This window comes from Dipodomys spectabilis, unplaced genomic scaffold (assembly GCF_019054845.1).
Source record: "Dipodomys spectabilis isolate Male_0828 unplaced genomic scaffold, ASM1905484v1 ptg000081l, whole genome shotgun sequence".
NCBI classification, from domain to species: Eukaryota; Metazoa; Chordata; class Mammalia; order Rodentia; family Heteromyidae; genus Dipodomys; species Dipodomys spectabilis.
Genome location: NW_024870758.1, coordinates 1,734,946 through 1,760,422, shown reverse-complemented (window position 1 = coordinate 1,760,422; position 25,477 = coordinate 1,734,946). Strand labels below are relative to the sequence as shown.

The following is a 25,477-nucleotide window of genomic DNA, read 5'->3' as shown; positions in this document are numbered from 1 at the left end:
TCTCTCCCATTGTCTGTTTACAAGGTCCTGCCCCTCACTTCACTTACAAAGGCCTTTCTTGCCCTTTCCTTTGCCTTACAGTCGTGACTCTGAGGGCCAAGTCCTCTCATGCACTGTTTATTGCTGTCTCTTCAATTCCATGAATAGTGTCTGGCACATAGCAGGGTGATAATAACTGCTGGGCTAATGAATAGAATATAAATGCTTAGGGTTGAATTACAAACCAAGAAAAAGCTGGGTTATTTTGGTGGTGTAAATACATACAGGTGGAAGAGGCCTTGAACTGAGGACATTCCATGTTTACTCCAAAATCATTTATGTACTTCAGTGGAGCATAGTACTCTGTTGAGGTTAAAAACAAAACATTGAAGGTGGTACACTCCTATGATCCCAGCACTTCAGAGAATGAAGCAGATCAGCCTAGGTTCTATAGCAATATTGTCTTAAAAACACAAATCACTGAAGATATAATTGCTACCCTCCTTCCAAGGAACTTACAATTTGAGATGCAGGGTGGGAATGTACTTGGCCTCCACTAGCCTGGCTAAAGGGTAATTTTCCTGCTTAGTTATTAACATGGCCCTCAAGATACAGCCCACATTTCTTGCTCTGGCTTCCCAGATCTTGCCTTAGTTTACCACATTTTTTTTTTTTTTGGGCGTGGGGTCCAGTCGTGGGGCCTGAACTCTGGGCCTGGGCGCTGTCCCTCAGCTCTTCAGCTCAAGGCTAGTGTTCTACCACTTGAGCCACAGCACCACTTCCGGCTTTTTTCTTTTTGCTTATGTGGTGCTGAGGAATCGAACCCAGAGACTCATGCATGCAAGGCAAGTGCTCTACCACTGAGCCACCTTCCCAGCCCTTACCACATCATTTTCATTTCTTGCCCTTCCCCACTCTGGATAATCCAGTCAAATAGAAACACTGACTATCCTACTTTCTCATTTCTGGATTTGTGCCTGTTCTAGCAGCCCCCACCCCACCTTGCCACCTTGTCAGTTAGCTTACTGTGTAGCATCACCCAGTCCTGGGACCTTCATGGAGTGGCCTTGGAATGCTCAGAAGGAAGACAAGCCTGATTATGCAAGTATTCTCACATGCCTGCCTGAGCCACATTGAGCCACACTTGCTGATGTTCACTGAGCAGAGAAAGACATGGCTACTGCAAATGAAGTGGATAGGTAACTTGTCTGATGGGGCAGCAGCATGCTCACAGTGAAGGGATGGGGAATACTCACTTTTCTAGAAGCTTGCTGAACTTCCCACCATTTGCAGCTCCTACTTCTTCTGCTCTCAATCAGAAATCACATCGTCTGGGATGATTTTCCCAGAGCCGGAGAGAAAATTCTTCCTCCTAACACCTGCCCACTCACTGCACTGAACCCTCTACTGTCCTAGTGAATGCATGAATGGATGTTTGGGCTAGATGTCCAGCTTGCACTCTTGAGTTTACTGAGCATCATGATCCTATGTAACATCCAAAGGTCCAAGAAGAGGAGTATGCTGTAGGTTCTGTATCACTGCCTGATACCGAAGTTGAGCATTTCAAAATGTTAATGAAATGAATAAGCACATGACATAAAAATAACAGTAATTTCCTTTAAAGAAGACTCATTGCTTTGTAAGAATCAAGAGACAAATCTTTAGGAAGAGCTGACAACACCAAGTGAAAAGAAACTGAAATGTCCTCAGAGTGGAGAAAATAAGGGGAAATTAGCCACAGAAACAACACTGTCATTTTTATTAGATTTATGATGCTATTCTAAAGTCCAGCCTCTCCAGTGTAGTTTTTAACATCCTCTGAAAGCAGATAAGTGCTGATAGAAACATCACCTACTTGGTCTGTGTGGTCTAGCAGTGCAGGGCAGCATCTTGGAGAAAAGGGTTGTAAGGGGAGGGTATCTGAAGGCTACTAACCTCCTACTCACATTATCAATGTGTGTCTCACATACTATATATGTATATAATTTTTACAAAAATAATTTAACAATTTGCACAGTTCTATCAATTCACTAAAATTACACAGGCAGAATTTATGCTGCAATATATCTATTTGTAACTTTGGATTAATGTAGTAATTTTATGCCTAAAATTAATTTACAATTACTAAGCAAAGGCCATAGAGCAACACAGAATCAGTACATTGTGATCCTCACAAAAACAGGACATGTGGCACTGTTATCCTTACAGTTATGCTACACATCCCCATTGGGTCATTTTCTTCTTTTTGATTAAACGCAAAAGCAAAATAGTGCATTAAAGTAATCCTGCACTCTTTACATTTCGCATATATAATAAATGCCACGAGGGCACTGCTAGGCTGTGCTCATTGCTGCCTCCTCAGATGAGCTACCTAGCCAGCAGCCCTCAAAGGAAAGCATGCTTTGTGCCAGGGGAGGGGAACCCTGTGCAGGCTAAGACTCACATAGTACCACAAGAGCAGACAGGAAAACACATCTTACAGGATATGTATAAAATAATTTGCAATGACATTTCATGTACAGTTTAATTAGAATACATTTAAGATACAGTTACACGGAAAAACAAAAACAGATTCTAGGCGTTCTCCTGGAATATTCCAAGTCATCCTCAAAAATTAGTGTAATAAAGCTGACCACCAGGTGATTGAATAAACAAAATAAAATATAGTAATTTAAAAACAGATTCTTTGACTAGAAGTTACCACCAAAAAACCTGGAAATCTGAGTTGAGATTATTTTTTATACTTGATATTAATAAGTAAAACCATTAAGTGTTTACACAGACTATGATGAAGGCAAGACCCCAGCCCCAAGGACAGGCAGAGGAGAATACAAAGAATGTTGTTCCACTACAGTGAGGATAGATGACCTGTTGAGTTCTGGTTTCCCTCATATACAAAGGCCATCTCCCCACAGCACAGCCTCAGGCAGTCCCTCTGCAGCGTGAGCCAGGAGCTGAGAGTCCTTCAGATGCTGGTGTGACCTTTGCTCATTTGGCTGGAAGGGGGCCTCTCCCCAACACTCAGGTCTCCCCCTTCCTTCTCCCTTCCTTACCATCCCACAGGAAACTGCTGCCTCTACAGCCACCCCAAGGAAGCTGGAGACTTAGAAGAAGGAGGTATCTGATGAGAAGGCACCTGCGAGTCTGAAATCCTCTTTGGTGAGGACACTGTACATCCGCTGCGGCAGCGCCCTGGAGTAGGGAGCTGGGCGGGGCACAGAGGCACGCAGGATGAGCTCCCGGCCTGCAGGAGGGGGGAAGTCCGACACGGAGTTCTGCCTCCTTTCCTCTAGGCTGCTGGTTCTCTTCAGTTCCTCCTCTGGTGGAGCCATGGCTGCAGACTTGAACAGAATCAAATGCTAAATTCAACAGCAAGTCTAAGGCTAAACTCAGGTAATTTTGAAGGACAGATGAATAAACATGATAAATACATTCAAATGTTCTACATTACTCTGTAATGCAGTCAGCTATGATTACTCAAAAAAAAAAATGCAAGAAGCTTGAAACACTGCATGAGCCACTAGCTTGGAGAGAGAAGAGAGAATGACCATCAGGCAATCTGCTTTGAAAAGTGAGGACCACATCTGAACATCTAATGGAAACAGACCATGAAGCTGTACTGGTTTCCATGTTTCTTCAAGCACTGACTCAAATTCAAATTGGATATCCTAGTCCAGTAAGAAGCTATTTCTTTCCAGAGTCTGGAAAGATAATTTTTATCGCAACTCGTTCAGTCAATTCTTAAAATTCACTTGCCAAATTAAAACAAAGACACTGGACAGCTAATGTGATAAGATAGAGATACAGATAGCAATGGCAACAAAAAAGTTCTCAAAAAGGCATCAAGTCCCTCCCCACCTCCTACCCCCATTATAATTACACAAAATAGGACACGTTCTGGTTATCTAAGCTACTCGGGACACTGAGATCCAAAAGATCTTAGTTCAAAAGCCAGCCTGGGCAGAAAGTCTGAAAGACGCCACTTCCAAAATAACCAGCAAAGGCCAATGGTTTGTGACATAGCTCAAGTGCACAGCACCAGTGGAGCAAGCAAGCTTAGCAAGCGTGAGGCCCTAGTTCAAATTTCAGTATCCACCTCCCCCCCCCCCCCCCCCCCGGGCCTCCATTTAGTTAGAGCCTTCATTCTTAATTCTGATTACGATTACTATACTTCTTTTTCAATACCACTGCTTTGGGGGGGAAAAAAAGTTCTAGCAATGGAAACATGAACTCATGTTAAGTTAAACATCAGCAGGAAAATATGCCAGACCCAGACTGTTGAAGAGGTTAGTTTGAAAGATCTTATGAAGTTAGAAAATGGGAAAGAACAAGGAACCATGAGGGACAAAGGCTATTTTGTTACCTCATCAGAAGATTCAGTCAGCTTTGAGAAAGGGTGAGAAAAGAAACAGTGATGAAAGGGAAACAAGCAAGATGGTTTAAAAAGAGCTGGACAGATTCCAGGATTATTTGACAGCATGCACTACATTAAGAACATGATTCTACCAAAAGAAAACTTAAGATGCACAAAGTCACATCATATACAACACACCTGGCCAGCAAACAGAGCAAATACATCTCACTACTCATGCATCATCTGATGGTTCAACAGGTGACATACAGGGTGTCATTTGATGAAGAAATGATTGAACAAAAACCTAGATTTTTTTTTGCAGAACTATTTCTAAAAAAGTGTTCATGGCTTGAAAAACAGTATTCAGCAAGATCAACACAAAATCTAGTCATTCTTTTACTGAACTCCATTTAAATATAACAAAGGCATATTGCTATCAAGTTAAAAATTTTCTTTAAAGTTAGAAATTGTTATAATGTAAGGTAATACATGCTTTTAAAATTCTCTATGAAAAATGTTAAAATCTGTGAATAAAATAGATAAAAATGTCATAAATTATAAAAAGTTAGATAAGTGAACTTGAAGTTTACTGTGACCACATATTTAAGAGCAGTTTGTAGCCGTACCATATAGGTTTGTTATATGGAGTACACAGTTTACAGACTACGTACAATCATTCACTACAAAATCTGAAAGTTTACACTTTAAATATTGAACAAGTTAAATCATTTCAAAAAGTATGAGGTCTGAAAGTTTAAAACCATTTAAAAATTATATGGTATGAATCTACAATTTCATTGCTGGTTAAAAAAGGTTAGCTATATGCTGAAAAGATATACAAAAAGATATACTATTGGATACTGAAAGGTATCTTCAGTGGAAAACAAAAATAAAGCCATCTTATTTTGGTGAAATATATCTTTAATTACTAGGTACTAGTAATTAACAGTGATAATTGTTAGATACTATAACAGTGATTATTTTTCTACCTGCATATGGTTGAAGTGAGGTGGCTGTTTCTGTAACTCAAACAAGTAATACTTATAGGGATGGGGAGAAATGTGATGAAAGGGATGACACAGATCAAGATGCATTGTATTCATATACTAGTTTGTTGAATGGCAAATCCTTTGTACAACTAAAGATAAAAGAAATAACATCCAGCACTAGAAGCATTTTCTAAAGAATTTTCTAGAAAAATGATCAAAGGGAAGATTTTGAGATCTAAGGCAAGTTTATCTATGTGTGAATGATAAACAAAATGTGATAGCAGCCTCTGCACAAAAGCTAGAAGACATTACAGGATGTAAAAACAAACTCCATTCCTGCTTTCATGCTAGAAACAAAACCAAAAAAATGAAAGCAAGCATTTGTTTCCTGAAAGTCTAATTTATAAGGAAATAAAATAACTGGTCTTTAACTTGAAATTCTGGAAAGTCAGGGAGATACTCCATAAATAAACTGGCTTTTAGTTTGTACTTCAAGTATATTTTAACATATTTTTGAGTAGCTAAGTAGACGCATTCCAACTCAACAGGTACAAAATTGTTATGCTATGTGTAAACCAAGAAAAATTCTATTTGGTTCTAAAAATTACATTGTTAATACTAAACTGCTATAGAGTGCTTTCCTAGCATACAAGTGACCCCAGGTTCAATCCCCAGTATTACAAGAAGAAAAATACATGAATATAAACACCACAAATGAAACCCCTTTATAATTAATTTGTGCTAATAATTTTTCTTAATGGAACTACTGTTCTAATTTCTAATGTCACCCCAGTTCCAAGTAAAAGAACCTATATTTAGTGAATATAACACTTTTACCAGAATCTATATTAACCGTGCCCTGATGAGAATCATCTATAGGATACTAGCACCTCTTAACTATCATTTTGAAACTCTTATGTTCATTAGCAGAGATAATGATGGTAATTTTCCAAACTGGGCTTTCTTTCTGTACCTAAGTCTGTCTCTAATGTCCTAAAAATCTCTACAAAGTTAAGTCTCTTAACCATTTTAAAGCTACTTGGATTCACAATCTGTAATGTAAATCCATTTTGAAGTATGCTGGGCTTTACAGATAGCAAAACCGAACTCTACACTGATTTGAAAACATTTTTTTCACAGCACAGCTCTGGCCATTGCTAACAAGCCCTTGCCAATTTTTGAATGGATTTGAGACCCTTCTAATCCTGAAACTTAGATTCTATGATTTACTTATTATTTTACTTAAATATGCTGCAAAGCCAATGGATTTCAAAGTCACAGATTCAGTTACTTCACTGTACAAACCCAATGCCCAGACATCTCAGCAGCTGTGGGTATAATCAGCCATGTGTGGAACTCAAAACCACATTTTCCTGAGCAAATCTGATGTGATGCTGATAGTTAAGGAATCTCACATACCCTCTGAGCATTAACAAACAACTTGTGAATGATCCTGCCAGCATGTCCTCTTCCTGCCCCGGTGACTAACACTTCAGGCTGCTCCAACAGGCAGCTCACAAACCTAGGACAGAAGAACAGTGTAAGTATGGTAAGCCAGCTGCTGCCCAGGCCACCTATGCACATGTCTACATGACAAATCCTACCATTGACACCGGCTAAACTTACCAATGCTAGAATGGAAATATTATAGGATGCATATGATATTCTAATTTGATTACAATCAACTTCACTTTTTTAAAAAAATCTGTCAGTGTAAGAAATACACATTTTTTCATACTAGAAGTTTAGAAAACAAAAGATCAAAAAGTGTTTTTGGAACAATAGAAATCAATTTTATCCAGAAGAGCTATTTCTATTATGATTTAAAAGATGTATATGTGTTTTAAATACATGCTTTGCTGGGAAAAGTCACATTTATAAGCTGTGCCATTGTGTGCCTGAAATACTGTACTTTCAAGCATGTCACAGATAGTATATGGTGGGAGAAGGAGTCAAAGGCACAGAGCCAGCAAGCTACTCCACTTGCTTACTAATTTACACTGCTATCTTAGAAGCAATTCCCTTGATTACAGAGTATTATTCTTATTTAAAAGGAAGGCTGGGAAAAAAGATCCAGTATTAAAATAAGAATTTCTCAAGAGCTATAACCAATGCTTTGTCATATAATATTATTTATCATTAATAATGACTTTTCTTCTAGAAAAGCTGAGGGAAAAATTTTAAATTGTGACGAATTTATGCTGCTAAGCCAGTTTCGAAACACTTTCTCACATATTAAAGAAATGCTCTCCTTTTGAGTAATGGGGACAAACTAGAAATGGAGGTGTGTCTCAAGCAGTAAAACAGCATCCTTATGTAAATACATGTGCACACAGTTAAGTAAGATGGGCAAAAATGGCCATAGACTCTACTGGTACTGCTTGCCTCACTGGAAGAAGCCACTGGTCACTTCTAAATCATACTTGCCAAGTACATAGAATGTGTACTTTTGCTATCACATTTTTTTTTTGTCAGTACTAGGGCTTGAACTTTGAGCCTAGGCGCAGTCCCTGAGCTCTTCAGCTCAAGGCAAGTGCGCTACTTCCAGCTTTCTGGTGGTTAATTGGAGGTAAGAGTCTCAAAGACTCTGTCACAGGCTGGCTTTGAACCGTGATCCTCAGATCTCAGCCTGAGTGGCTAGGATTATAGGCGTGAGACACTGGTGCCCAACTTAATCACCGATGTTTTAAATAAATACTTAAATAAATATGATCAGACATGTAGTTTCTGTACACCTGTGCTGTAGAACAAGGAACAGTGAAAGCAGACAGCCCAGTGAGGGCCCTGCAAACACTGGAGGAAACAACTCCTCCCTAGGACACCTCAGGCATCCAGGAGCACAGCACCTAGTAAAACAGGCTACCAGAGTTTCTGAAAGTAAGAACAATGGAAATACCTAGCAGAAAGTCATTAAATCCTAAGACAAGTCAGTATTTTTCTGTCCTTGGTCAAATAACATGATTAAATCACAAGGAGTCTAAATATTCTATTCCAATTTTTATTTTTTAAAGACACTGGGTGGCTTTTCTATTGCCAACAAAACTGGAGAAGCCAAGTAGCAATTACCTTTCAAGATCATCCTTTTCTTCTTCTTGTTCACATTTCTCAGTTCCAAACTTGGCTTTCAGAGACCGGGCTCTAGCAATTATAGCTTCCACATTAGTAATTTGATGGATGATCTCCTAGCAGTGGAAAAGGGGGAGGCATACATAAAGAGACTATGAAGAAGAAAAAAAAAACTTTAAAAACAGATCTTTGCCAAAGATTCTGACAGTACATCAAACTTACTTCCAATTTCTTGTCTTCTGGATTGGGAAAGTGCAAAACTTTACTGGAATGGGATATGATTTGCTTTATAATCTTCTTCACAGAAGAAATACTCTCCAGACTTTCTATTTTTAAAAGAATCAAAGCAATCATTAAGTAAATTAAGGCAAATATATTTTCATTTGGGAAATGAACTAATGAAATAAGACATTTATTTACCTTCTTCCTTTACCTTGAGAACAGCTGCATGAATCACACAAGGTAGAAGATGCCGAGCAAGGTCTGCAGGTTTCTGGACTGCCAGATAGTGCAGCACCTGAAGGAGGCACACATTACACGATGATCACTGCTGGTATAAAGAATAAAGAAGCCACTTTGCAATGTACAAAATTCCTCACCTCAGCTCACCGTGCTTTTCTCTATCTAGCTGTGCTCACCTGGAGAAGCAGCTGCCATTAACTAAGGTAAGAATGATATAAGAATGAACATTTTAGGGGCTGGGAAGGTGGCTCAGTGATAGAGCGCTTGCTTTGCATACCTGAGGCCCTGGGTTCGATTCCTCAGCACCACATAAGCAAAAAGAAATAAGCCAGAAATGGCGCTGTGGCTCAAGTGGTAGAGCACTAGCTTTGAGCTGAAGAGCTGAGGGACAAGCGCCCAGGCCCAGAGTTCAGGCTCCAGGACCGGACCAAAAAAAAAAAAAAAAAAAAAAGAATGAACATTTTAGCCAGGCGCTAGTGGCTCACACCTGTAATCCTAGCTACTTAGGAGGCTGAGACTGAGGATCAAGGTTCAAAGCCAGCCCATGCAGGAAAGTTCATGAGACTCCTATCTCCAATTAACCACCAGAAAACAGTGACACTGTGGCTCAAGTGGTAGCGCACTTGACTTGCACTGAAGAGCTGAAGGACAGTACCCAGGCCCAGAGTTCAAGCCTCATGACTGCCAAAAAAAAAAAAAAGGATATACTGTAAACCTAATACTCAACAGATTTCAAAAATAAAGACACAAGTGATACAGCAATTCTCCTGAAATCCTTTTCTACAGGATCCTTACTTTTCCCTCTTCTTTTCTTTTCCTTTAAAGGGTATCGATCCCATTACATAGTCTTTACATAGTCATGCACTGCTTGACTGATGATATTGGGATATTCTAAGAAATCTGACAATGTCATTGCATGTAAACATTAAAACCTAAATGGTATATAAAACACTGGACATATCCTCTTCATGCAATAAGAAAACTGTAAGCAGGAGCTATGAGAAGGACAACAGCGTGACATAGTTCTTTTACAATAACCTTTTTCTATAAGCAGAAATATGCTCTAAAATAATGATTCAAAGTATACTAAACATATATACAACAGTTGTCTATTATCATAATCAAGTATTATATAGTATAGCTCTGTGTGTGAATGTTATACTTTTATACAACAGGCAGAATAGGTTTTTTTTTTATGTTCAGTATATTTTTTATTGTAAAGATACTGTACAGAGGGGTTATAGTTACATGAGTAAAGTAATGAGTACATTTCTTTTTTCTTGTTGTGAAAATACCGTAAATGAGTACATTTCTTATCGAGCATTGTTACCCCCTTCTTTGTTTTTCCCCTTCTGTCCCTTCCCTTCCCACCTCCCTGACTCTCCCCCCTTCTCCCCCACCTCCCCCCAAAGTTGTAAAGTTTGTTTTCAGTGTAATGTCTTGTATGTCTCATTATTACAATGGGGCAGAATAGGTTTTACACAAGTATCAACATAATGAATGCCTTGCACTACAATGTTCTAATGGTTGCCCCTTTTAAGCTTATGGAACCTCTTGGGCACATATGGTCCACTGATGACTGAAACATCACTAAGCAGTCAGGACTATATTAGATTATCTCCATGCTCACTTCTAGTTCAATAATATTTAATCCCCTCAGCAAGTGCTGTGAGCTACCAAGCCTCACTGGTACTTGGTGTTTGGCTCCCCTCACTCTAGTGACTATGCTTTAATACTATATCTCTTGGTCCCCTTTCTCAAGAATCCTCAAGCATACCTGCTACATATATAAGCTTACAGCAGTGGGAAATCCAACGGGTTTTTGCTTCTCTATTTAATACTGTTATTTTGAAAGTTATCTCTATCTCCTCATAATGCTGAGGTAATTACTGATTTCAAGGAGAATAAAGAGGGCATGAGGGTGGACAAAATAATCTGGTAACAGGAAGGCATTACTAGACTCCAGAACTGCAAATATCTTGACATCTGCAAAGCAGTCTCCTCCATGGATATGCTATAATTTATTGGAAATTTTGGCAGTTCCTCTTTTCACCAAAGAACATTGGTGGACATCGTTCATATACATAGATCTTTGTGTATTTCTCATTATTTCCTTAATAAGATGTTTGGGTAGAACTGCTAGGCGAAAAGACATGTCCCTTTATTAATACTTCTGATACATACTCTGAGACAATACAGTTGGGGTAAGCATTCTTGTGGACTTAAATGTCTATTTCCAACCAGTTCTTAAATTTTTAAATGTAAATTCTTCATGTGTAAGAGTCTCACTGAATTTCAATGCTTTGCTTGTCAACTGTGTCCAAAATTCTCAAACCTATGATAATGAATTTCTAGTTTTCAAGAAGAATTAGCATTCTAGTATTAATATGCCAAACCTCCATTACCTTTTCAGCTTCTCGGGTATCATCAAAAAGCCTCCTTTGTCTCCTAGCAGGAACTGGTTTAGCTGTTTCCCAGGCTTCTACCCACATGTTGCTTGGGATCTTCATCCGGGCACTCAATTCTCCTTTCAGAACCACATTGCCTTTTTCATCAGTCACCTCCTCTTCAATGTAATCCCGGGGTGAGTACCACCTCACAAAATCTTCCAGAAAGCAACCTGGGTTAGCTGCCTAAAGGAAAATAATACATTTGGTAAAAACAAATTAAAAGTCAACATTTGACATTTACTGCTAAGGCTGTTTGTAGAATCAAACTTTGATTTTCAATAACAAAACTATCTTTAAGCTAGGTGCTAGTGGCTAGAACCTGTAATCCAGCTACTCAAGGAGGCTGAGAGCTGAGGATCCAGGTTCAAAACCAGCCCAGGGGGAAGGTGGCTCAGTGGTAGAGCGCTTGCCTTGCATGCATGAGGCCCTGGGTTCGATTCCTCAGCACCACATAAGCAAAAAGAAAAAAGCCAGAAGTGGCACTGTGGCTCAAGTGGTAGAGCGCTAGCCTTGAGCTGAAGACCTGAGGGACTGCGCCCAGGCCCAGAATTCAGGCTCCACAACCGGAGGGCCCCCTCTCCCCCCAAAAAAAAACCAGCCGAGGAAGACAATTCAGACGACTTTATCTCTAATCAGTAAAAAGCTTACACTGGCAGAGCATAAAAGAAAACATCTCAATACACACAGCAGAAATAGATCAATCTTGAATTTCCAACTATTAATAGTTGTTTTTTTTAATACTTAAGAAACAGCTGTGACTCTGTTCTTTGAGGGATGGAGGTGGAGTGTTGTAACTATTACTGCAATCCAATACTTAAAGAAAAGACATATAATGGCTTTCATATTGCTATATAGAGTAACTTTCACGGTTTCATCCCAGAATACCTCAAAGTAGACCTTAGAGCTCTGAAAGTGTGACCCACCTTAAAAGACTCCATATCTGAGAGCAGACAGGCACTCTGCATGCGTGCTCGGAGGTGAGCCCCTTCTGCTGATGTACCTAATTTAGCTAAGACCTCAGACTGCTCCTCTAGCAGATCTTCTGTCATAGGTGCTGGTTCCTGTGAAGCAAAAGAGAACAAAGAACAATCCTTTTTAGACAAAGCAAAACTATAAAAATAGAACAAAGTCAGCAATCATTTCTGCTCTTAAAGCACAAAATAAGTATTCGAAAGAATTCAGAGAAATTTTTCAGAACCTACATTTACAAAGTAACAAACTAAGAACACACATGACTCTCAGGTCTCTTTCCCTTAATGGACAAATGTACCATGTTTCCCTTGACAAAGACTGAGAGCTAACAGATAGGAATTGGTTCTAGTACACATTTTCCTGCCCATTTAATGGTATAGAAGTGAAGTCTTAATTTTTATTAATACATATCATCATTGGTTGCAGAAAGATTTAACATAATTAACAGAAATGGTTCCATATAGAAAAAAATGGGAGGAAACTTCTCAACAGTGATTATGTCTCTGGTTATAGAATTAAGAGATTTATTTTTATGTTTTCTTTGCTCTACAATGAATGGGCAATACTTGTAATTATACAACAAGTAACAATATTCTCACATGGACTCACAGGCTGCAAATGGTTAGTGAGTTGGTATACTGGTGAAGAGTTTGGCTATCAATGACAATATGTCTATTTTTGAATCCCAGCTCTATGATCTTGGGATTTAATCACTCAACATTTCAGATACTCATTATAAAGACTAAATCCTGGCACACGTTCAATAAAAACTAGCCATTACAAACAAACATTTAGATTATATTAAAGCATCATATTATACTTTCTCTTTGGCTAAGTTAAAATGTTTAGTCAAGACGAGGCAGGACAACATGTTGGATTAGAAGTGCTAAACCATTTTTGCTCTATGAGAACAATCCAGGTAACACAGGAGAGACTATATTCTAGAGAGAAAGGAAGGGTGTCAGGATTAAGGAAACAGGAGGCAGTACAGCAGAAAAGCAGAGAAACAGAGGAAACTGAAAAAAGTAGCAAACAATTCCAAGCCAGATCCCTAGCTCTCTTGAGGAAGTGTTCTGAGGACACCATCATAAGGTAAGTCAGATGATTCTGGTAACTAATAACTCTAGTTGCAGAATAAGCCTACACTCCCACAAAATTTAAGTCCCCAGAGCAAGGATTTGGTGAGGCAGTGACTACTCTGGGGTAGAAGGGTGGCCTCAGTAAACAAAGTATTTCAATTGCTCCCCTCATCTCAAAGCTATAGCAAGTTGCTATTATTGGAAACCTATTGTTTGAGACTGAACTACTCTGAAGGCTTGAAAACAAACAGCACAGTTCAGGGAGTTGTTCACATCCTGACACAGCGTATGTGTAGAAGACAGCTATAAGAGGTGGTCATGGCCAGGGAGAAGGTCTAATGTAGGCCTTCAGAGAAGTTCCAGAAGCTTAGAACTCTGGCAGTGAGGACACAGTAGTTAGAGGCCCTTTACTTCCTAGCAAGAAGTCTTATCACCTGAGAGTCAAAGCAGAAGCAAGTCTCTGGCTGTTATAATTTTTGGCCTCCAGGGCCTGTCATCCAGACTACATGCAGTGGTGGCTGCTAGTTGGGTCTGAACATTCTGCATCCAGATCCTCTGAATCACTTGAGAACCACCACCTCCTCACACCTATGGATGGTAAACTGCTCGATGAGGTCAGAAAACCTTGTGGCCCAACTCTGGGAACCTCATGCCAGCATGTGTTTGTTTCTAGGCAGGCCCAAGAGCCCAAAGACTAGAACCTCTGAATGTGTCTTCCACAGCCTCCTGCTTACACAGGTAGGTGAACTGCTAGGCAAAGCCTCAAAGTCCTGAAACCTGTCTTTGTGAACTACATTCCAGATGTTTGCTGTTAAGCAAACAGAGGACCTTGAATTCAAACCTCTGAAACAAAAGCCTTCCATAGCTACCTCCTCCCCATAGTAGAGGAATACTGGATGGAAGTCCGTAAGCACTGAGATCAATCAACAGGCAGAAGCACCTAGGTCTCTCTATTCTCCCTTAGGCAGTGCAGAACTCAGTGCTGTTTTCTTTCCCTCTCTTGACAAATTTAGGGGATAGCCCTAGGCTTGGATGCTTGATGCAGCCAGTAACTTAAACTGGAGGGCTTATAGAACAAGTAGAAACTTGCCGGGCCCAGAGGATTTTAAAGCTCCCTGTGACCAGCACTGCCTCCCAGTAAACCAAGGAAAGCATCAATAGTGAAAGCAGTCCAGAAGTGTACAACCAACTCTTCTACAGGAGGCTCCAATCAGACTTATATAACTGTAAGACCTCTGTACATCACCTTTATAATAATAATAATAAATCTGAGCCAGGCGCCAGTGGCTCATGCCTGTAATCCTAGCTGCTCAGGAGGCTGAGATCTGAGGACTATGGTTCAAAGCCAACCTGGGGAAGGAAAGTCCGTGAGACTCGTATCTTCAATTAACCAGTAGAAAACCAGATGTGGTGCTGTGGCTCAAGTGGTAGAGAGCTTGCCTTGAGCTGAAAAGCGCACAGACAGGGCCCAGGCCCTGAGTTTAAGCCTGAGGACCAACCAAAAGCAAAAAAGAGACTCCAGATAGTTTTGCTTGATCTGAGCAGATCTGGCAAAGTGAGTTAAAAAAAAAAAAAAGACATCACATGTATCGCTTACAAAGATAAACAGGCTTGGAGTGAAAAAAAAGTAGCTATATTCATATCTGACAAAGCGAACTTTAAATCACAATTGGTGAGAAGAGACATTTTTGTTTTATGTGCAGGTTTATTTTTTTCCTTCACATTAAAAACAGAAATAATCCATGAGGAAGCTTTAACAAATGTAACAAACATTCACCTCTTTTTCATAAAGCAAACAGTACTGAACATAAAAACACAGACAGACCCTAAGTACAGTAATGGTAGGTGACCTTAATGCCCCACTCTCAGGAAAGGCTAGCCAGATGAAATCATCAAGAAAACTTCAGAATTAAAACACTAGAGCAAATGGACTTATATGACATCTACAGAACATTCTACACAACAGGAGAATACATATTATTCTCAGCAGCCCATGGAACTTTCTCCAAAACATATAATAACTTAGGACATTATGCAAGTTTTAACATAAAAAAGTGGAATAATTTCCTGTAATATCAAATCACAGTGGAATAAAACTAGAAATCACTAACAAGAGAAGCTAAAGGAAAATATCCATATAAATGGAAACTAAGCAATTCACTATTAAATGATCAGTGGATCACTGAAGAAATAAGGAGAGAAATTAAAAATGCCTAGAATCAAATAAAAATGAAAAACACAACAACCTTTGAGACATAGCAAAGGTAATTCCAAAGGAAAGTTTATTACTAGAAGTACCATCATTAGAAACCCAGAATGCTGAGAAGTAACCAAACAATATATCCCAAGCTCTTAGGAAAACATTAAGTCAAACCAAAATCAGCAGATGGAAGAAATACTATTAAGAACAGGACAGAAATTAACACATGGAGACTAAAACCACGATATAAAGAACCAATGAGGCTGGATGACGCGGGCAGCAGGATGACCAACAGCTGTCCTCATGTCCTCATAGCTACAACACAAGGAAAAGAAGGAACTCTGCTCAGGGTTCAGTGCTCTTTCATTTCCACTTGACTAAACATTCCATGATCCATTGCTCAGTATCCCCAAACTTCAAAATACTTATTGAGCTCTCTCTCTGTTCTTTTCTAGCTCTCCCTGTTCTCTCTTGGCTCTCTCTCTCTCTTCTGCCTCTCTGCTCTTTTCTAGCTCTTTCCTCTCTCTTTCCTAGCTCTCTCTCATTCCCAGGCCTTTTCCAGCCAACCTTGCCTGGAAGAAAAAATAAATAGAACAAAGAAAATACTTACTGATTTCAGAATTATGGACCTAACAACCTCCAAAAAAATGTATGCAGATTTCAAATCTTAATCTTTTTTTTTATTGTGAAAATACTGTACAGAGGGGTTACAATTACATGGGCAAGATAATGAGTACATTTCTTATCAAGTATTGTAGCCTCCTCCTTTTGTTTCCCCTTCCCATCCTTTCCCATCCACCCCCCCAATTCCTCTTCCCGCCCCTGCCATCCCCCCCCCACCCTGCCACCAAAGTTGTAAAGTTCGTTTTCGATATAACAACTTGTACATCTCATTGTTGCAATGGGTCCACCTGTATCCCTATTTAAACATTTGTTTTTTCCCTTCCCCTCCACAAATTATACCAACATCAAAACAGTGAAAGCAGGGGTTACCATGGGGGAGGGTCATACAAAGCAACAAAGAAATCATCTTATAAATGTGTTAGAAACAATCGCATGAAAGAAAAAAAACATTTGAATACATATCTTAGGGCTCATTTCCCTAACATCAACTTATCTAAATCAAATCTTAATCTTAAAACAAATCTTTTAAAAAGAATTTATCTTCCAAACCAATTATCTACTAGGATTAAGTTATATAAACAACAACAACAAAATTGGCACATCTTACCTGAGTTACTGGAATGTAAAGAGGTTCTCCATTATGCAGCAATGTAAGTTTTCCATGCTGATAGAGACGTCCTTCTGGCTTTAAGTTTGCCATTTCCTTGGGTCCTCCTTTCTTGCCACTCTCTTGTCCATTTCCTTTAAATTCTTCAGTATCACTCAGGCATTCAAAAAATTCTTCTTCACTATCACTCCAAGAATCCCAAGATTTTCCCACCTCTCCCTTTTCCTTATCTGTATCTTTGAGATGATCAGGTCCCAACTGTACTCCAGCTTTTCCAGTATCCCCTGGGTATGTATTATCTGAAGAACTTGTCATTTTCCCCTCATCACGTGCCTTCTTTCTTTCAATACAACAATTTAACATCTTAAGAAAACAGAAATCATATTAATAGTGGGAAAAAAATAGAAAAACCTAGCCACTGTTGGAATATTTTTCAGGATTTTGCTATGCCCATAAGCAATCTATAACAACAAAAGGACTAAAAGCATGGCCAGGTACTGATGGCTCACACCTATAATCTATATGAAGCCAGGTCGGGCTTGAAAGTCAATGAAACTCATCTTTAACTAACTACCAGAAAACTGCAAGTGGCTCAAAGTGGTATAGTGTTATCCTTGAGTTCAAAAACTCAAGGAGAGTGCTCAGGCCCTGACTTCAAGCTCCATGACTGACAAAAATAAAATTAAAAAAAAAGATTAAAAGCCATTATTCGCATTTGAATAAATTCTGATTATATCAAGACCACTTATATATTTATAAACTGCTATTATGAAACATTTACCTGTAATTTCTGATGCAATAAGCAACATCTTAAATCTGGTGATCCATTTGCTAACCTATAAAATTATAAGAAAACAAAACTAAGTTCCAGAGCAAAACAGAACCAAGAGAGAACCTAGCTAAACAGAGACTAATAAATGAAATAATAAACATGTTTTAGTCAATTGTCATTCATATCATTCTTCTCCCTTAGCATGGTAGATAAACACAAAGTTACCCAGTTCTGAACTTACATGCTAACTAAAATATTCTATTTCATTAAGAAAAATTCCAATATAAATGATGCCAAAGAAATTACAGGTAATATTTAATGCCTAAACTTATAATGTATTCTAAAGAGTTTTCTTCCAATAACAAAATATGTTCATTACAAAAGATTTAAAAAACACACAGAAGTATAAAGACTAAGTAAAAATGTAATTTCATACTTGAAAAAAATTAACATTTGGCTGTATTCCTTTCCAATCTTTTTGCTATACATATAAAGCAGTATCATCAAATGAAGTCTATATATTCAATGCCATAACTATCTTTGATATTAAAGATACTTGAAACAAAATGTATTATAATCAATATATTTCCATTGTAGAAAGAATAATTACTTTGTTGATATTTAGGCTGTTTTACACTTTTCCCTCTATTATACATTTGCTCTAGTGAACACCTCTAAATATAAATTTTGTTCAAACTTCTTGCCAATTTGTGTGTGGGGAGGGAGGTATGTGCGTATGTGCACGGGCGCCAGTCCTAAGGCTTGAACCCAGGGCTTAGGCACTATCCTTGAAGTTTTTTGGCTCAGGCTAGCACTCTACTTCTTAAATTAGTTCCACTTCCAGCTTTTTAGTGGTTAATTGGAGGTAAGAGTCTTACAGACTTTCCTATCCAGGCTAACTTTGAACATGATTCTCAGATCTCAGCCTCCTAAGTAGTTAGGATTATAATTGTGAGCCACCAGAGACTGGCTAATTTCATGCCAATGTTTTAAGAAAGATTTTCTAGAAGGGGAAGTCAATGAGTCAAAAGTCAAATGTTTGCTAACAAATAAAAATTCTATATAAACAACTGGAAATTAAAATTATTACCCTGGAATCAGAAAGTTGTTTTCCCATCTGAAGCGCATTTCAAGAACAAACTCCTGCCAGAGATGTGCCACTCCTTTTAACCCTCCATGGTAGAAATTGATCATACAAAGACACAAAGCCAGTTTGTATGTTAAACTATCAGATGGTGCTGATTTAAACTGATTGTAGAGATTCTAAATTTAATAAATAAGAAGGCAAAACTTGTTAACATATTTATATGCAAAATCCAAGTGCATAAATCTTATAATCTATCCTATGTAAACTAGCTCTTATCAAACACTTAATACAGTAATTGTTCATAGGGAGATCTATTTTTTCTAACGAGATTAAAAACAGTAAAGGTACAGTTTAAATAAAAATTATAGCTGTCATTTTCTTCTATGCAGTCTTTAAGATGTACTTCAAATTTCACGTTTTCAAAATCTTTTCCTTATAAAATGAATACACTGTCAAAACAAAATAAACTATAACTATATAAGCTGAAAATGTGAAAAGCTTGTTTTTCCCCTTCCTTTTTGGAAATTTACTGTTTAACAAACCTATTGAGAACAGTTTATGTCTATAGCTGTCATTTAAATGCTTTCATTCCAAATGTGACAGTGAGAATGTAAATTTTACTTTATATACTTCATTAAAGTTTTATAATCAGTCTAGTTCTGAAATACACATAAAACTTACTTCAAAACAAACTTAATGATTTTAGCTTTGCAGAGTATATTTTCTGCTATTTCTTGAATTCTTGCTACCCAAAATAGTTACCTAATGCTAAAGTTCTATTACAGTACAGTATCTGTAGGATGCCATGATCTCCACTCAATTTTCCACAGATGATTTTTAAAAGTAAAAAGGTATTTATAAATACAACCAATCTCTAGAAATTTAATGTATCCAAGACAGTTTAATATTGCACATGAACTTACATAATCCTCACTCTCTGATGGAGGATTACTATTGTCGGCAGTAGTTCCATCTAACGGTTTCTCAGAAGCAGCATCAGGGAATAAAAACTTGAAAGGAAAAAGAAACACACATATTTAAACCACACTTATTTTGATTTTTATAAATCATGTAGACACTATATGATGTTTGAATGTTTGTTGTTAAAACAATGGGAATGTTCTTATTTACTGGCCAGTTGGTTCTATAGTCTCTTAATTTAAAAAATATTTTTCTTAAAATACATAAGACTTCTGTGATTAGTCAAACTGAGAAACCACAAATTTTTCATAAACCACCTGGATTCAGTGAGCTATATCTCTTCACTGTGATATTTCTTCCTCATTGAATGTTTTTAAATTTTTTAAAAGGTTAACATTGTTAGAGGCAAAACTGTAAAAGACAATTTGAAGACACCTATTTATTCATAAGAATCCATACTTCTATTTGTACTTACATAAATGTTTCCATAAATAAAAAAGGTCTGATATTAAAAAGACTTGGGTCTTTATTTTAATGAGATAGCCCTAAAAAAATAAGTAATGCCCTAACCTGTAATAACCAATGTATTTGTTTCATATATTTCTGTATATTCCATGCTATGTGTTTGTGTTAGTAGGTGTGTTAAAAAAAATTAAACATAGCCAGTCACAAGTTGTTCACACTTGTAATCCTAGCTACTCAAGGAGGTTGAGATCGGAGAATTGCAATTCAAAGCCAGACCAAACAGGAAAATCCATTGAGACTCTTATTTCTAATTAACCAGCAAAAAGCGAGAAGTAGATCTATGGCTCAAATGATAGAATGCTAGCCTTGAGCAAACAAAGCTTAGACAGTGCCCAGGCCCTGAGTGCAACTCATAGTACTTCTCACATGTGACATGAGAGTGTAACTATTACTTACTTTCCTTCTTCATGCTGACTTCTGAGAATTCTCTAAATATAGAGTATATCACTTTATAATCTCAATCCAGTGCTTGCCATATAAAACAATATATTTTACATAAATTCTATATACATACATAAAAAATAAGAGATTTAGTTACCAAGAGAATAGTATTGAGGACATCATTATTCAATGGTGACTCTTCTGCACCTCTGTGTTTTCGTATTTTCTTCTTTGCAGTGTGTACCATATTTGAAACTGATAATTTATGAATTGGAACTGGTGCTGGCTCTGTCAACTTTGACAAAGCATGAGTTATATCAGCAATATCTATAAAAAGTGTAGAAATGAATACTAATTATATTACCAATATTAGTAGGTTAAAGTAATGAGTAAACTGATGACAGAATAGAATATGTAGTCCTTTTCACTAGTCTCACATGGTCCCAGAATTATAAAATTTTAAGCTATGTGTTCAGCTTGTATGCATGAATGAGTAATAAAGGTATCACACAAATTATTTCTCCTTTCAGAGCATCAAAAATCAGCCTTTAAAACTCTGCTTTTCAAAATATCTTTTGCATAGAAAGAACCTAATAAATATCCTTAGTGTCTTAAAACCTCTGAGCGTATTCTGAAATGACAGTTACTTTATCAAAACTTGCTTCTCTAATTCAATTCAAAATGAAAAAAATACATGAAGTTTTCAGAAAGTGTGCCAAAGAAAAAGGGTAAAACACTTGAAAGTAGTGTTAAAAAAGAAAAAGTCACCTCTACTTTCCTCCTCGAATGTGGATCGTCCAAGAATCTCGTCAGTTGATTCCTTTCGACGGCAAATTTTTAAAAATTCAGTGATAAAATCACCTACATAGGAAAAAAGTTATCATTTTTGACGTTATACTATAAATTAAATTATATATAAATTAAAGTACATGTTCTTTCCATGAAAGCTATTACTAAGATATGGTAGGAAAAAATACATTCCATTATTCCCCTGAAAAAGACAAAAATTAATCTTATTTCAAAAGTAGTCTTCTTTTCCTGTCTCTCCATATTCTGGGATATTAATATAATTTTCCCTAGGATTACCTCTAGAAAGAGGAAAAATTATATCACATAATATTATGTATTTTTTTACATGTTTCAATGAGACCAGTATGTTTATTAAGTTACAGTCTTCTTTCCCTGACAACCTACAAGGATTCTGAATCCATTAAGAGACATAGATTAAAAAGAAACTCTAAAGATATGTTTCAAAAGGATTAAAAAATCACGCAGGATAAAATTCCAACTTCTGTTGCATTTTTTTGTGTGTGTATAAGGCACTGTATTTTTTAAAGGAGTATACTAAGGAGTCTCAATTCCACAAGTCAGGTTATGAGCACAATGTATCTTAATCAAGTCACCCCCTCCACTGTTCTCCCATCTTTCCCCATCGCATCTCTGTTGCCTATTAATGACATGGTTTGTCATTCTAAGAAGAGGGAAAAGGGTTTATTTCCTCTACAGAACTGCAAAAGGTATGGTGGCAATTATGGCTTAATACACTTAGTGATAAATTCTACAATTCAGATGTATACAGTATGTTACATTTAGTACTATACTAACATACTGTATACATCTGAATTGTAGAATTTATCAACTAGCTCTAAACAAACAAGTTACAAAACTTCATAATCCAGTCATGAAAACTAGACAAAGAGGTAGGGTAATGCCATGGAATGGTAACTGAAAATGAGAATGTTTTCAACTTTATAATGTTCTGCAATTATCACAAAAGTCAGTACATGAGGAATGATAAAATGTGTGGGAACAATTTAGTAAAGCCAAGTTACAGTAATAACTCAAAGATTAAAAAAAATATTTATATGCAGTCAAGCAGGATGGGCACAATGTTAAGTACACACAGACACATAGAGGTACACAATCTCATTTATTTCCCTCATAAGCCTGGGGAGTTACATAGTATAGTTATCTATTTTACTGATATTGAAATTTACAGAAATTAAGAAACTTACTCAAACTGGTGGATTTATGGTATGAACCACAATTTGCTCAACACTGATCTCTCATCATCAACCCTATACCATCTCCCTAAGGCTTAAATTCATCAAAGGCAGAACTCCTTTAGTATTAGGTCCTGTAAATGCCAACTGCTAACTAACATTTGATAAATAACCTATGATAAATGATAAGCTAAAAATAAACATTAGAAAAATACAAAATTATTGTCACTAATATTTATTAACTTCATAATGATAATATATGAGTTGGAAAGAACAAAAATATCCTGACCAACTAGAAGCCATAGATAAAACATTTTCATGTGCACTAAATATGAAGGGCAAGTAGGGAAAAATACACTTAGGTGAGAGGTTGAGAAAGCTTACTAGAGATATACCTATTTAAAAAAGGGGAAAACATCCCAGAAATGAAATGTTAATAGTACTTAAAATTATTTCATTTAACTCTTCAAATAACTCTATCAGATATATAAAGTATATTTATACATCTTTTCCCATAAAGAAAAACAGGTTTGCAAATGTGGTACAACTCTAACATATTACTGATTTGTTGCTATCACAAGCCACATTCCAGAGAAGGTTCCACTAACTAAAGTAATGCAGCCTGTGCCATAAGAGAAAGGAAAAGGGAGTAACATGCAAATAAGAATAAAACAAAACCATGGGGGTGGGGAGGTGGAGGAGTTCAGGAGGTGGGGAGGGAAGGGACAGTAGGAGAAAAACAAAGAAGTAGGGATAACAACAATGCTGGATAGTAAATGTACTCATTATCTTACTCATGTAACTGTAATAAAAAATATATATTTAAAAAAAGAATAAAACTGTGAAAGTAATAAATTTTGAAGGTCAATTGATCTAAACTGAATGGCAAAAAAGAAACTCACAAGTGGTATTAAAAAAGGATTCACTGGGGCTGGTTAAGATGGCTCAGTGGTAGAGTGCTTGCCTTGCATGCCTGAGGCCCTGGGTTCGATTCCTCAGCACATAAACAAAATGAAAAAAGCCGGAAGTGGCGCTGTGGCTCAAGTGGTAGAGCGCTAGCCTTGAGCTGAAGAGCTGAGGGACAGTGCCCAGGCCCAGAGTTCAGGCCCCACAACCGGACCCAAAAAGAAAAAAAAATAAAAATAAAAAAGGATTCACTGTTACTGCTAATTACTCTTTTATCTATGTGACAGTAATTTAAAGAGATTATAAATGTAAAAAACAAAACAACAACAAAAAACTTGGGTAGGTAAGTATAAAGAATGCATCCAAGCCAGGCGCCAATGGCTCATGCCTGTAATCCTAGCTATTTAGGAGGCTGAGGGCTGAGAATCGCAATTCAAAGCCAGTCCAGGCAGGAACGTCCACGTCCAGGAGACTCTTATCTCCAATAAACCACCAGAAAACTGGAAGTGGTACTTTGGTTCAATTGGTAAGGACAGCACCCAGGCCCAGAGTTCAAGCCCCATGACCAACTTTAAAAAAAAAAAGAATGAGCATCCAAGCACAGTGGTTCACATCTATAATCCTAGCTCCTTAGGAGGCTGAGCTCTGAAGATTGTAGTTTGAAGCCAGACAGGCAGGAGAGTCCATGAGATTCTTATCTCACATTAATTACCCCTAAAAGCTGGAAATGGAGCAGTGGCTCAAGTGGTAGAGTGGTAGTGTTGAGCAAAAAGAAAACAGAAACAAAACAAAACAAAACAGGGACAGCACTAGGCCGAGAGTTCAAGCCCTAGGACCGGCAAAAAAAAAAAAAAAAGGTGGGGAGGGGGAGGACTGGGAGTGTGGCTTAGTGGTAGAATCCTTGCCTACCATATAGGAAGCCCTGGGTTCAATTCCACAAGACCACATAAACAGAAACAGCTGGAGTAGTGCTGTGGTAGAGTGCTGGCCTTGAGCCAAAGAAGCTCAGGGACAGTACCCCGGCCCTGAGTTCAAGCCTCAGGACTGCCCCCTGCCCCAAAAAAGGAATGTATTCAGTATACCAAATTTGGAAGACAGGCAGGCAGGTTAGTGGTATTTCAGAAAAGGAACATAATATGTCTTACCTAGCAAACACTGGGGATTATCAGCTTTTCGAACTCTAACAGACCAATGAGGAGCCTGAATTGGATCCAAATCACTAAAATACAATAAAGGCATTAATTATGACAAAGGTTCACAAACTTACCAAATGCAGCCTTATGAAAGCTAAGAATGGCAGCACACACCCATCATCCTAGCACTAAAGAGGCTGAGGCAGAAGGACTATGAACCTAAGGACAACATGAACTATATTATTGAGATTCTATCTCAAAAAAAAAAAAAAAAGGAAATAAAAACAATGCAGCCTACTGAAAAGAACTGTAGATAGAAAAGCAATCCATTTTGCTTCTCTTCAACTTAGTTATCCATATGGCCATTTGGTTATGTTTTCTTTAAAAATACAATCTATCAAAATCAAGACAAAAAAACCCCATAAAATAACAAAATCAAAACAAAATATCAAAAACGTAACAATGATTCTGAACAACCCTTTTTGTTGTTGGTAGTGGTGGTGGTGGTTATGGGGCTGGAACTCAGGGCTAGACACTGTCCTAGAGCTCTTTTTCCCAGGGCTAGTGCTTTATCACTTTGAGCCATAGCTCCACTTCCAGTTTTCTGGGGTTAAGAGATAAGAATCTCCAAGACTTTCCTTCACAGGCTGGCTTTGAAGCACAATTCTCAGATCTCAGCCTTCTGAGTAGCTTGGATTACAGATATGAGCCACCAGCACCTGGCCCATAAACATTTTTAAAAGAACATTAAAGAAACGATAAACAAGTAATTATGTATTAGTCTTAACCTGTTTGTAAAGCCAGTATTAATAATAAAAAAAGAGCACAAAAATGTTCACAAGATCAAAAATATCCTGTCTCAACTGAGTACATTAGGGTGAAGCCAACTTAATGGCATATTATGCACAATAATAAGAATAATAAAGATCTATGCTGGTTAGCAGAAGAGATCTAAAATATTAAGAGA

The 25,477-nt window shown here is 37.5% G+C and overlaps 1 protein-coding gene across 1 annotated transcript in view; it reads right to left on the bottom strand.

The window, feature by feature from the left end:
- Positions 1-1,701: 1,701 nt before the first annotated feature.
- Positions 1,702-25,477, bottom strand: part of Rab3gap1 (RAB3 GTPase activating protein catalytic subunit 1) — a 79,446-nt gene continuing 55,670 nt past the window's right edge. The window contains exons 11-24 of the mRNA XM_042683434.1: positions 24,523-24,596; positions 21,237-21,329; positions 20,626-20,795; positions 19,565-19,651; positions 18,645-18,817; positions 17,564-17,618; positions 16,783-17,145; positions 12,224-12,361; positions 11,256-11,483; positions 8,809-8,905; positions 8,611-8,714; positions 8,389-8,504; positions 6,742-6,844; positions 1,702-3,320 (exon numbers count right to left, since the gene is read on the bottom strand). Of these exons, the coding sequence (XP_042539368.1) occupies positions 3,084-3,320; positions 6,742-6,844; positions 8,389-8,504; positions 8,611-8,714; positions 8,809-8,905; positions 11,256-11,483; positions 12,224-12,361; positions 16,783-17,145; positions 17,564-17,618; positions 18,645-18,817; positions 19,565-19,651; positions 20,626-20,795; positions 21,237-21,329; positions 24,523-24,596 (2,038 nt within the window). The 3' untranslated portion in view covers positions 1,702-3,083. The remainder of the gene's footprint in view (positions 3,321-6,741; positions 6,845-8,388; positions 8,505-8,610; positions 8,715-8,808; positions 8,906-11,255; positions 11,484-12,223; positions 12,362-16,782; positions 17,146-17,563; positions 17,619-18,644; positions 18,818-19,564; positions 19,652-20,625; positions 20,796-21,236; positions 21,330-24,522; positions 24,597-25,477) is intronic.